This window comes from Epargyreus clarus, unplaced genomic scaffold (assembly GCF_041222505.1).
Source record: "Epargyreus clarus isolate Ecla_fem2 unplaced genomic scaffold, WU_Ecla_fem_2.2 ptg000001l, whole genome shotgun sequence".
NCBI lineage: Eukaryota > Metazoa > Arthropoda > Insecta > Lepidoptera > Hesperiidae > Epargyreus > Epargyreus clarus.
The window spans coordinates 7,901,050-7,915,590 of NW_027332209.1; the positions used below are offsets into that span (position 1 = coordinate 7,901,050).

The 14,541-nt window shown below is 35.5% G+C and overlaps 1 protein-coding gene across 4 annotated transcripts in view; it reads left to right on the forward strand.

Annotated features, from left to right (window-relative positions):
• LOC140742224 (uncharacterized) overlaps positions 1–14,541 on the forward strand; it is a 368,528-nt gene that overhangs the window by 97,454 nt on the left and 256,533 nt on the right. For all 4 annotated transcript variants that reach the window (XM_073073420.1, XM_073074917.1, XM_073075594.1 and 1 more), the window contains exon 4: positions 9,612–9,695. In XM_073073420.1, coding sequence (XP_072929521.1) covers positions 9,612–9,695 — 84 coding nt within the window. The remainder of the gene's footprint in view (positions 1–9,611; positions 9,696–14,541) is intronic.

Here is a 14,541-nt window from a genome sequence, read left to right on the forward strand (position 1 = left end):
TGTTGCCATATACAATTTTAGCTGTAGATACACTGTTTTAAAAGCCATCTCTGTTCCCAAGTTTACAGACTTTATTTGTAGGAAATACTAATGCTTATTACACATAAAAACACTATATTTGCTATAAAACACGATACCTACTTACTTGAAAACGAGAATTTGAGTACTTAACCATAGTAAAAATATGCAGTATTTTAGCGATATTCCTTTTCAGAGGACTTAATACTTTTGAAACCATTTTTATTTAAAACAAACATAATTTATCAACATCTTTTTTATTCCTTTTCTATAAACTACAATTTGTTATGATTCGTAAGTAAATTTAAACTTGAGGCCATGAAGCGTGAAAGCGAAACAGGTAATGTCATGTAGAATTAATTTTCATAGCTCACTGCAATGACATTGTTTACAGTTTCATAGGTTAGGCACGTAACACACGAGCGACACTGAGCGAATGTACGAGTGACAATTCTTGTCCTCGACAAGATGTCGACAAGATGTTCTTGTCGAAGATGGTCGCTGACGAGTCGCTGAGATCAAAAGTTAACGATAGTTAACGACGATCGGTGCCAACAGTCAACGATAACTAGGTATTAACTATACCTTGTCCCTGTAGGTCCGGGACTAGAATAGGGCTACGGTATCCCCTGCCTGTCGTAAGAGGCGACTAAAAGGGGGCTTCTTGCCACCCGCAACCCCGGTTGCGGGTGGCAAGAGTGGGAGCCCGAACCTCCCGTCAGCGACCCCGGGAAGGACGGCTGTATGTGTGCTCGCATACCGTCGTACACACCAGACGGTGTGGCGAGCGTCAAGCTCACCTGGTTGGAGCCCGACGGGGCAACGCGCTAAAAGGACTCCGGTTGCGTTCCTTTGGAGATCCCGGAGTCCTCTAGTGCCGAGTGACAGTGGAGTCGCAGTGCCGAGGACGGCCACCGGGGGGGGGGGGGGGTTTAGTCCGGTTTATAACCTCGTGTCGCTCCCAAGGCACTGGGTACCTTTTCAAGGTTTCCCCCTCGTAAACAAAAAAAAATTAACTATACCTAGTTAATCACGGTCGTTGATGAAAGTCGGCAATAATCAACGATCGTCAGCATCGGTGCTATCCGTCGACAATTGATGATGGTCGCTAATGACACACTTTGACTTTCAACGATAGTCAGCGACGGTTGCTAACGATAGGCAGCGACAATTGTCAACACGAATTATCGCTCGTGTGTTACCTGCCTTACTATAATTTTGTCTCTGCACTCGTTCATTAGCATATAAGCAGTGTGGCTTGCGTTATCTCGATGAGAAAAACCATCACGACGCTTCCCGCACAAAGCTTTAACAAAAGCTCGGGAAGAGCGAGCTTTAAGTTAATCATGAAAGCTGTTGTTTCGCTCATATTAACGGGCTACGTATTGTGTTACAATTATATTTTTATGCTTATCTTTTACGATAAATAATTATTTTCACAGTCACACCTATTTCTACTGTTGTGTTCCGGTTTGAAGGGTGTGGTAAGGGAGACAGACTTTTCCGAGGCGTTCAAGCTTAGTCCTCATGGGTAGCGGCGCATCTGTGGTCGACCTCAGGTAGGAATATCTAATCCTATCTGGGGTTGATTACAGATGTCCATGAGCGGCAGTAGCCACATACCATCAGGTGGACTGTATGCTGATCTGCTACTCCTATATTATAAAAAAGTCAACTTTATATTAATAGTAATAACGAAGTGGAATCTGCAAACCCTCTAGGATCTATGAAAAGTTATACTTTCTTTCTTTCTTTCTATGAAAAGTTATACTTTCTTTATGGACATAAAATTGTAATAAAATATACGAGACGAGTATCCAACTTATTTTCTTTGGGTAGTCTGTTAAAACATTATTAAGTATAGACATGTGTTGTATATATGGGCGCAAATCAGTATCTTATGTTTATATTATAACATTTAATGTTTAAAATAATTATTTATGGATGTAAATCTGTATCTTACGTTTATATTATAATATTTAATGTTTAAAATAATTATTCGTAATTACAATACTGTTATTGATCTAACCTCAATGTCTCTTAGACATTGCACTGATTCTTTCGACTGATTTTAAAACATTGATTTTGTAATTTATTTTTAATAATTCATATTGTTGCAAACCTTCAAAGTAAAAATCAATTAGATTATTATGACTCCAATTTTATTGTTTTATAAACAAAACTTAGTTTAATTTGCATCCTACTAGTAGCGCCCTCTTTTGGCGATTTATGAAAACTTGTAAGGAATGTTTGCGTGTTGTAACGCGCTTGTTTATTAAAACGAATATAATTTGTGTAAGATAAATTATTTGGAGTAACATAAAATTCATTATTAATTTTTATTATGTCAATTTTGATTGTCAATGTGGAATTAATATTTAGATTAAAATATGGACGATTTCCGGTAGTACTTCAAAACACTTTGTTAGTCATACCAAATAAATTATGTAAATTATAATAATATTAAAATACTTATTCTCGTATTTTTAAAACAATATTTTCAATATAATGTTATTTTATTAACGGTTAAATTTATTGTGAATCACGTCACTTGTTATAACAAAACAAGTGATGTGAGGTAGTTCTTATGCTGTTTGTCACTCGAGTAGTATTTAAGTCCACGCGCTGGTACATTCGCATTTAATCAGTCGTGTAAGCCGTTACTCTGCTCGAATTGTAAATAAAAGTGAATAAAAGTGATTCTCATATTAAAGTAGTTTCGTTCAGTTTATTAATAAAGTGCGGTATTGGGATATCGCCGACAGCAGCGGTGGGATGGACCTACGTGTCCACATGGTCATGATGGAGATCAATGGTGACGTTTATTGGTTCGGGGCAATGGCGCGCACATTTGGCGCGCGTGTTTGGTGATTTTCCTGGGATTGCTTTGAACGAAGCCTTAGGAAGCCATGCCGTTGGTAAAGCGTTTGACAGCCGTTGGATGCTTTGATTATGGCGGGACTGAGCGTATGGAGCAGTGTAATTTTGGGGTGGACCCTGGTGTAGTATGACAGTTTATTTCATACGGGCGACACGTTGTCATTTTGATACTTATAACCACTTGGGTGGTCTATTGTTTTAATTTATTTCTATCTTGTAATTTTATAATGTTCACCTAATGTTTGAGTGTCCACAGACTAAGAATCTACTATAGCTGCTTATTGGTGGTATTACAATGACACTGGACTTGTGTTGACCGCGAACGTACCGGAAAGGGGCCAATGTTACGGGTCGCTATAAGGCAGGATACTTTTTCACTCTGGTAAAACCAAGGCGGTGAGTTAGTAAGAGCCTTTTCGGTAAGTGACTTTATACTTTAATAAATATAGTTCAAAAAAAAAAAACTAAAAAAAAAAACACGCTTTTATGATAAAATCAACTAAAAAAAAAACTAGAAAATAATTTTCAATCTAGGAATCAATTAAGGAACAGTAAATTGTATAATTGTAAAAAAAAAGCGTGGAGTGCTCCACTTATCAATTTTTGAAAAGCACCCCACGTAGTATTTGTTGTTATAGCGACCATCATTATGCATAGTCTGTAAAAAAAAATCAAGTGTCTATCTATTACGGTTTAAGAGATAAAGCCCTGTGACTCACGAACAGTCAGCGGAGGGCTTCGTTTTATCCTTTGAGTACGGAATCCTAAAAAATCATTCGACAAGATGGCATTATAGATATGTTTCAGTACATTTGAGTTATAGGAAGATAAAATTATTATTTTCCAAAGCTTCAAATCGATCTAGTAACTTTGCCTGAACGCTCCATAAGGCGCTTTCTCTCGCCTCGAAAATCGTTAATTCTGAGGATATTGATAAGGACAATGGTACAAAAATGTTAAAATCGTGTATTCGTGGTTTTTGATAATACTTCAAAATTTTTAATTAAACTGGACGTTCAAAGTGGATAGAAATCGGGCTCAAAGATTCCGTTACTGTTAGTACATACATACATACAAACGTACAACCCAAGCTAATAAAAGCGTGTTAAAAATTGAGGTACTTGACGGTTTATTAATAATTTGGCTACCAGTATTTGACCACTGTTTGGAAAGAATTTACTTACGAATTACGAATTTTACGATTTTGGGGGTACACTCATTATTTCTTGTGAAAAATTTCTGAAGGTTGTCGTATTAATGCAATTTTAAGTCTACACGTTGCTCAATGGAGATTCTCTCTCTCTCTCTCTCTCTCTATAGTCGGTCCCTCAATGCTGAGGATCGTGACTTCTTTGCTTTATAGCGTCTTTCCAGAGATTGCGATTAGTGGCCTGGTGTATCGCCTCGCTAACCGGTATCTTTAGATGGTCCGATACCTGGTCTGACCATCGTTTTGGGCTGTGTCCTCTGGGTCTTTGCCCTCCACCTTGCCTGTCACCAGTAGCTTTTCTAGGTTGTCATTATTTCTTCGGGCTATATGACCGAAGTATTTAAGTATGCGGTGAAGGCACAGGCTGGAGAGACGTTGGGAATGCTCTAGGTGTAATTCTTTTAAGATGGATGCGTTGGTCCGGAAGGCTGTCCACGGGATTCTTAGCATTCGCCGCCAGCTCCACATCTCAAATGCGTCCACTCTTTGTCTGTCTGCTACTTTCAGCATCCAAGATTTCGATGCGTAGAGGAATATGGAAAAGACGAGCGTACGAACTAAGTGAACTTTTGTACGCTTAGTAATATTCCCGTCCTTCCAGACCCTGGTAAGTTGGTTCATTGCCGTTTTAGCCATACCGATGCCGTGTCGTATCTCAGTTTCGCAGTTTCCTTTATCATTAATGACTGATCCCAGGTATTGAAATTCCTTGACGATTTCGAAGTCGCTGAGCAGATTTGTTCATTGTAGTGACTCAGAACAGTCGATCATCATAATTTTAGTTTTGCTCCTGTTTATCAAAAGGCCAAAGTCCAAGCTTGTACTCTCAAGCCGATTCATTAGGTCCCTCGTTTCTTTTTCTGATGAAGCGAATAGAGTTGTCTTTGGTAAAGGCTTAATAGATGTGTTTGTGATATGGGTTCAGCGAAGATACGATACCGTAGCGTTCAGTGGCGCTCGTGTTTGAAATTAACGGTGTGTTGTATTGAGCAAGGTGAAGGTGATTTAGGTTAGAACATTTAAATTTTGGGTCCTTTATGAACTTCCAGATTCTGTCATTTTATTTTTCTACATACAAATAGGGTATATTACGGGGTAATTGGTGCTAAGCTGACTACATTCATTTAAAGTAGTAACAATAATGACTTGAGAACTTGAGTAAACATGTTGATCGGACTGTACAGAGGTTGTCGTGTAGCCGAAGTATGCGGTGGGCAGGCAGCTATGGCGGAAGTTAAGTTTCAGTAGAAACTATGTGTATTCATGTGAGTGGATTTGCGTCAATGAAAAGTAACAGGAGGTTACTGGGCTATGCGTATCCATCGATCACATGTAGTGCTTAAATGTCTCGAATTATTTGATGTTTGGTCTAAGTAATTTTAGTAATTAGAAGGAATTGGTCAGCTAAGCTCTTGAGTTTATAAAAAAAAAAATGTATATATAATAATAATTCGTTAGAATTTATTTTACGCGTTTGAGTTTAATGTTAAGGGACTAATTCTTTTGTTTAAATGGTGTTGTAGAAAATGTTGAATCTTATAAAGACAATACGACCGATCGATTTTGTGTAAAATTTTGTTTAATTAGAAAAGTGATAGTAATGTAAAAGAGGTCGAAATTGAGTACGGTTGAAATAAACTATTCATCATTAGTCTTTTAGTTTTAGCGTGGTGAATAACCTTAATACAAGTTAATCAGGATTGGCCGAGCGGAAATTCTAATATTCGCCGTTTGTTTTTCTGCCTTACAGGAACAGCACACGAGGACGTTTGACTTGGTCACGATGGCCATGCCGCGGATGGCCAGTGGAGGGTTGGTTCGAGTGCGCTAAGTAAGAGATGGCACTAGCTGGAGAGACATCAGGGGCGGTTTGTCGATACCTGCTGCAAGTGAGTGGTCGGGGAGCGCGCGTGGTCCATGGGTGCCACAACGCCACAATTTGGACCGCCGAACCTTCATTTCTATTTTTTGTAACAAATTATTTTCTTTAAAAAAAAAAAAAAAAAAAGATGCGTATGGGCGGATGATCTTGTAAATGAGAACTTTGAAACTGTAAAGGCATTGTGTTGATATAACTGGTTTTCATGATTATTTTATGTATGTGCGTTCACGTGTGTTCTTGTTAAATATTATAATCCTATCCAAATATCCTTCCTAAAACGCTGGCTGGCCACCATGCGTATCCTTGATCCTGGTCTTGTTGGCTAGATCCCAGGATGGGTGATGCCTTATTGTTGGCTAGAACTCGTGATGAGTGACGCCTTTTTTTTATGATATCAGAAGAAAGAAGAAAGAAGAAAGAAAGAAAATATTATGTTGTAATGTTTTTGTTTGTTTGATATTATGTTGTAATGTAAAACAGCGCAAGGGACGCGCTGGAATCAGTATGGCCGTATGGGCGCAAATCAGTATCTTATGTTTATATTATAACATTTAATGTTTAAAATAATTATTTATGGATGTAAATCTGTATCTTACGTTTATATTATAATATTTAATGTTTAAAATAATTATTCGTAATTACAATACTGTTATTGATCTAACCTCAATGTCTCTTAGACATTGCACTGATTCTTTCGACTGATTTTAAAACATTGATTTTGTAATTTATTTTTAATAATTCATATTGTTGCAAACCTTCAAAGTAAAAATCAATTAGATTATTATGACTCCAATTTTATTGTTTTATAAACAAAACTTAGTTTAATTTGCATCCTACTAGTAGCGCCCTCTTTTGGCGATTTATGAAAACTTGTAAGGAATGTTTGCGTGTTGTAACGCGCTTGTTTATTAAAACGAATATAATTTGTGTAAGATAAATTATTTGGAGTAACATAAAATTCATTATTAATTTTTATTATGTCAATTTTGATTGTCAATGTGGAATTAATATTTAGATTAAAATATGGACGATTTCCGGTAGTACTTCAAAACACTTTGTTAGTCATACCAAATAAATTATGTAAATTATAATAATATTAAAATACTTATTCTCGTATTTTTAAAACAATATTTTCAATATAATGTTATTTTATTAACGGTTAAATTTATTGTGAATCACGTCACTTGTTATAACAAAACAAGTGATGTGAGGTAGTTCTTATGCTGTTTGTCACTCGAGTAGTATTTAAGTCCACGCGCTGGTACATTCGCATTTAATCAGTCGTGTAAGCCGTTACTCTGCTCGAATTGTAAATAAAAGTGAATAAAAGTGATTCTCATATTAAAGTAGTTTCGTTCAGTTTATTAATAAAGTGCGGTATTGGGATATCGCCGACATATACTATACTTTACTTGAGTATAAGAAATTAAATTTCTGGAGTTACCAAGGAAACGTGATAAATCAGATAACAATTACCTATTACGTGAATAATTGGTGTTTAATGAAACGAATAATTTATACTTTCTTATAACTTTTCTAATATTCTCCTGTGAATAGCTCTTGATTAATAAATTAATATATTTCCTTCACGACGTAAAATCTGTAAATGAACGGCACTAAAGGTGAAGACTTTCACTCATATTTGCAAAGAGTTAGGTACATCACTTACAAACATTTGTTTACAAAGTGTTGGCAAATTGAATAAAAGCAAGATGTTTCTTTGTATATAAATATTTGATGTCGGTGGAAACAAGTAAGAGTACCGGATAATAAAAACGAGGAATTGTTTGTGTAAATCATAAAGCGTTGAGCTTTGCAATATCACCTTTTGTTTCATTTGCTATACGGATGAACGTGTGTTAGAGATAATTTTCCTTATGAATATACATACAAGCATGAACACTGTTAAGTAGGTAATAGATTTTAATTACTATTGTTAAAACATCAGTAATGTATTGTTATTTACTTACTATCTCTGTCTCACTCTAAACTAAGTATAAAGTTTAAACCTTGAAAGATGACGCGTGGTCCCTTGCCCAGAAGTGGGATATGGGGTTGATGACGATGACGATGAAGCGTTGTTGATATTTTCTATGTTTTATTTCCCAGTATAAATGAAATCAAAAAAATATTTCTTTTTAAGGCAGAATTTTAAAACTCAAATTTTACATTTATATTGTTTGTTATTTTTTCACGGTTTCAGTTTTTATTTACTAAAGAATAACATAAATGTGTTTGTCAATAACAACCACACGCTGAAAATCCGCTATTGTACAAATTCAATACGTAACTTTTGAAGAAAAACAACAAATACCACTGGAAAATCAAACGTTATTCACGTACCAATGACTAAAAGTCAATACCTAACGAAGTAAAAGTCTAAGCTAAAAGAAATCTATCTTAAAGAAATCAAATAAAGCCGCGAAGTTAATAGATTCCATTAATAAGCTTTGTCTTTTGCCGTTTATAGAGTTCGCCTTTTCTTTTAGCTTCGTAGAAAAATAAAGAAAATAAAGAAAAGAAATCCCTTTAGATCTCTCCTTGTTATTCATTTGAATTGAGCCAAAGATTACATCTTTATAACTATTTTATAATTAGGGCTTTTTATAATATTAGTAGCGGACGAGCATGCAGTCCAATTGATGGTAAGTGGCTACTGCCACCCATGGACATCTGTAATCGACCCCAGATAGGATTCGATAATCCTACCTGATGTCGGCCACGGATGTGCCGCTGGCCCCGAGGACTACACTGGTATGTCTCGGAAAAGTATGTCCCCCTTACCACACCTGAAACCAAAACACAGCAGCGCATAAAACTATTGTTGTTAGGTAGAAATAGGTGTGGCGGTGGTGCCGCCGGGGTCGAACCACAAAGGGTTTTACCACCTGCAACTAGGTACAGGGGCTCCTAAGTATTCATAATTTATGAGAGAATGAAACGGCGTAATGAAAATAGTGATTATAGAAGTTTTAGAGACCACAATGGAGAGCAGTTAAAAGTTGAACTTTATGTGGCCTCAACTTTTGATGAGTTGGTCAGTTGATTTAAATTTTTAATAGTGAAAAGATAAAATTTTCAACTTATTTAAGTACAAAGGCTTGTATAAATATAAGATGTGAAGCGAAAGTCTTATGTAACTATTACGAAGTTTTATGTTGGCTGTACGAAAATTGATATTTCATATTGTGATTATTAGTAATAAAACCAAAAAATAACACCTTCTTCACTAGTTTGTCTTGAGCCTGCCGTGGACGAATACACAAACACCCAGACCCAGAACTGACATCTAAAATCATCATGTAGACATTAGTCTGCCCCCTACCAGGAGTTTTTACGTTTCGACAAATATGACTGTTTTGGTATTTGTTTACGTATGGGCCAATACGATTTCCTAGTTATGACACAATCCGCTAGGGGCGCTGATTTGTATGGGCAAATGCGTAAACAAATACCAAAACAGTCATATTTGTCGAAATGTAAAAACTCCTGGTAAGGGTACTGGTCAGGGTTCAAACCCCGAACCGACTGCACTAAGGAATCCATTTTCTTGTATAACTTAGTGAATAGATAATTTATTAATATTTCCAAATTATATGAATGAATGTTGTTTGTCAACAGTACCGGAGATCGGTGGACTTTCCCGTCGAGCAGGATGCTCCAGTGCGTTTTCCGCGCCCTCACCAGCCGCCCATCATGAACCAGGTAAGTTTTCTAAAATAAAGTAAACTTTACTTACATTTTTCTACTTAATAACAGTTGATAGCAAAATATTTAATTTAATACGTTGATTTTAATTAATATAGGGCGAAAGACTTTAGATGCAATAACTCGATTAGGATTGATATGATAGTAGTCTAGTCGTGATATGTTCATCAACTAAATATGGTTAACTCAGCAACATTGCCTGGCGACTTAGGCAAAATTCCATGTGTTAATCAATTAGCCAATAATAACCATTTACCATGTGGCGAACTGAATACTTTTCTTCGCCTTCATAAAAATCGAAGTTTCATAAAACTAATGTTAAGTTTACACACTTAACTAGTGTTACAGTTACACGTTCAGTATTCATGTACACCTACAGACATAGAGTGTGTAAAAATGCAAGATAACAAGTTTTCTCATGTGTATTAACTTATTTTACCATGTTTGCTAAAACTAGAAGTACCCACGGCTTATCCCGTTCTTTTTAAATAACTCGACATACATATCGCTGAAAATTAATACCATATATGATTTCAGTCTACAGTAGACTATTGTCTGAGATGTTAAATATCTGTATATTCACTTATTACCGACCATTTATACAAAGTATAAAAACTAAAAGAACGTTTAAGCTCGTGCGTAATGCAAACGTAAGTAAACGCGAAAAAGAAAGTGGCTTTCTATTAGCTTAGTAATTAAATATTCCTTCCCGCTAAATCTGAAATGTTCGCAGTTCAAAAGGTGGAATAAACTAGCAGTTACGAGATATCTCGGTTCACTTTTATACTCCAACTTCTTTCAGATCTCGGCTCTCGGTTAAGTAATTAATTCTTTTGGCGGTCCGTTGAATAAATCAGTCGGTCAATTTTAACATTGCAAACGTTTTCTTTTGGGTTTAATCTTAGTATTGTTGTTTATAAGACTAAGATTTAAATAGCTACATGTGAACTCTGTATTTACGACATGAAAGCGGTAAAATATAAACAAAAAATAACACATGTAGGTAAGTAATATCTACATTTTGCTATATATATTTTGTTTTTGTTGTGTAAATAAATAAATAACGTGTTCTACACTCATAGATATGCAGTAGGATTTTTACTGTGTCGTGAGCGTCATGAACACACACAAGTACGAATACACAAACACCCAGACCCATAAGATAATTTATAATATAGATATGCCTGGCCGATGATCGAACCCTGGTACCCACTACGCTTACGCAAATATAAAAAAACAATCAAATAAACCGAACAAAAACAAATTAAACCACAAAAACAACAATATCAGCACAAATAAAAGTAATTGATACAATTAAACGTTCTAGTTCTAACTAACATTACCTTCAACTTCCATCATTTTCGCGTGACACCCTTCTTAAACCACTATCATCTTACTCCTAACGCTAAAGAATTGTAACTTCAAACATCTACACTAATATTATAAAGAGGAAACCTTTGTTTGTTTGGTTCTAATGAATAGGCTCAAAAACTACTGAACCATTTTAAAAATTCTTTTACCATTCGAAAGCTACATTATCTACGAGTAACATAGGCTTTATTTTATATGGAATATATTTGATAAATAGATTTTGAGGCGGTACAAAGTTTGCCGGGTCAGCTAGTATTTAATAATTTATGAGATGCCGTTAAAAGCGACTTGTAAAAAGATAGCGGATTTATTTCCGTATTATGTTTCGATAGAGGTTACCTTTTTATTTCTCTGGGCCTGATTGTAAAAGGATAATGTTTTTCGCCCTTATCCTTGCATGTTTGTGATATTCTTTATTACATCATACTGTCTAAACCTCTGACAGATTTATATAATATGGGATCGTAAGATTTGTCTCAATATCTCAAATATTCTAGTGAGGTCTACAAGGTAGCTTAGAGAGTCCACTTTTAATCATAATAAACGTACTCATGTATATGATCATAGTCACATATACGGTACAGAGTAACGATATTACAATTACACGTAAGTACACACTAGTGATTAGAGGTATTATAACTATATTCCCGTTATTAAACTGTTCTTGCTGAAGTCTGCGACCAGAATGCCGCTCTCTGTTAACTCGAGCTCGTGCGTCGCCACGATAGCATCCCCACTGCATCTATGTTTGAACTGTAGTAATCAAATGAGTGACTTATTATTTTAAAGTACTAATATAAAAATGCGATATCGTTAATATTCAAGCTTCGTATTAACGACGATAACATGTACAAACGTGAGAAGTTAAACTTCTTTGGTATGATATCGTGTCTTACGAGTATTTTATCACAGCTAAAAAATAAGATATTTAAAATAAAATTACTTTGTTCAATGCCTTTTCTGCAAAACTTGCAACACTAGCCAACTTTACAGTTGATTTTAGATGTCAGTGTTGTAAAAAAACATTTTAATCATTTTTCCAACCTAAATTAACCTAAAATAACTTTTAAAAAAATCATCACCGTAATATTAGTCACAAATAAAAGGAATCATCATAAACATACGAAAAAATATTAAATGTCTTTTTATACAGCACCCTTACCAGGAGTTTTTACGTTCCGACAAATATGACTGTTTTGGTATTTGTTTACGTATGGACCAATACGATTTCCTAGTTCTGACACAATCCGCTAGGGGCGCTGATTGTAATTTGTATGGGCAAATACGTAAACAAATACCAAAACAGTCATATTTGTCGAAACGTAAAAACTCCTGGTAAGGGTACAGACTGGCTTATGGTTCTCTAAACTTACATATTCACTTCAATTATTCACATTTAGAAGTAGAGTCTGCGATAACAGCTAATATATTTCTTCGTTGAATTTTCTCGTAGTGTTCGCAGTGAATACGTCCCATGTGGTCTGTATTAGAGAACAAGTTTCGCGAACTTGTTCATACTTATCTCTACTAAAGATTTTCCTTTAGTTTTAAGTTACCCTTCAGTAAAATTAGCAGACAAGTTTTCTAGGTTGTCTTTTGTTTAATGAAACTATGTTTTAGTGATCTTTAAAATTAAAGTTTATTTACTTCATAGTAAGTGGCCATTGCGGCTTCAAATTTTATATCAAAATCCCTAATTATATCCTAATACCCTGCAGTGATAGCCGGCTTCACAATCGAGGGGACCGAGGTTCAGATCCCAATAACGCCTCTCCGATTTTTGAAGGTTACTTGCGTATTAGAAATTAATTATCACTTGACATACATAAGGTCGAAGGTCGCTATGAAACCTACAAGCCTGTAAATTCTTAAAAAAATAATGCAAGCGTGTGCAGTCTACTATTTCGCACTTGGCCAGCGCGTTGGACTATAGCCTAGTAAAGCGAATTTTTTTATATATTCATATTGGATATAAGCTTTTATGTGTGCTGGTGTAATTATATGAAAATAATTACGACGTAAAAGTTAGAATATATATGAAAAAACCAGCAATGGGGCGTGGGTTTTCTAGCATTTATTCAGGACTTCTAAGATAGTGAAGGTGGTAGAACCTTTTGTGGTTCGACTCCGGCGCCACCACCACCACCACACCTATTTCTATCTAATAACAGCAGTGTTAGGTGCTGCTGTGTTCCGGTTTGAAGGGTGTGGTAAGGGAGACAGACATTTCCGAGGCGTTCCAGCTTAGTCCTCAGGGGTAGCGGCGCATCTGTGGCCGACCTCAGGTAGGAATATCTAATCCTATCTGGGATTGATTACAGATGTCCATGGGCGGCAGTAGCCACTTACCATCAAAAACCACCAAAAACAAAAAAAAAATACATCGGGAGTATCAACGCATCTTTAGCCCGTCTCAATAAGACTAAGCTAGCTCATTCACATTTTAGATGTCGGATTGGATATTAATAAACAAATAAAAACGTATGACTTCTCGACCAATAACAAAAAGGAAAAAAATCGCCTAATGTTCCACAGAGAAAGTTTCATGAAGCAAGCACTTTCTCAAACAGGGATTCTAGTTTGTAAACGGCGAAGATTCTTCGGGAACAACTCTTGAATTAGGTGCATTAGATCTCAGCGCAGTACTTATTTGCTGCCTCTTAAAAAGTTATTGGAAAGTTTAAGTCCTTATGTCTTATATTTAGTCGAATGTGTGAATTTATCTTGGAATTGGCTTTAGGCATTGGACGTGTGGATAGTGGATTTCTTAGCTGGTTTAATAAATTTTAAACGATTAAATTTGTATTTCACTTATCAGGCGGTTATGACGGAATAAAGAGAAAATTAGCAATAAATATATAAATATAAAAATAAAATTATTTTTTCAACAAACAAAAAAAAATCTTTTTTGTTGCATGGAATATTTCATTTTTCATAAATATTTTAAATCTGAGGATTTTTTGTTTCAAATCTTGATTTATCGTAGTGCAAAATCCCTATTGGTCTAAATTCAATTTAATTTTCCTTTCATACTTTTACCACAGCACAGATTAAAGGTCATATCCAATAAAATGTCAAAGAAAATCGTTTTATTACTATATAATTTTTTCATCTATATTCCTCGAGTAACCCTAAACAAATATTATACTTACCACCGGGTTTTCATTTATGATATCGTAATGACCGCAAACAGACGTCGGCTTTGTCATTATTGCAGGAAATGCTAGGGTGGAAAGGGTAAATAATGAACTAGGATAACACGAAGGGTGAGTAGAATTGACATAATAATAAGTTCCGTGTTTGGCCATTTGGTCGTACACGCATAATTAATATCTAATGTGCATGTGCACTAGCGGTTTATATTTATGGACACTTGTTGAAAATTTCTTTTTCTTTTTTTATAATAGTGAAAGCTTAAAAGCAGTGATAGCCTAGTGGTTGGAATTCAGTTTCGGCGCAGCCAGCAACAGCT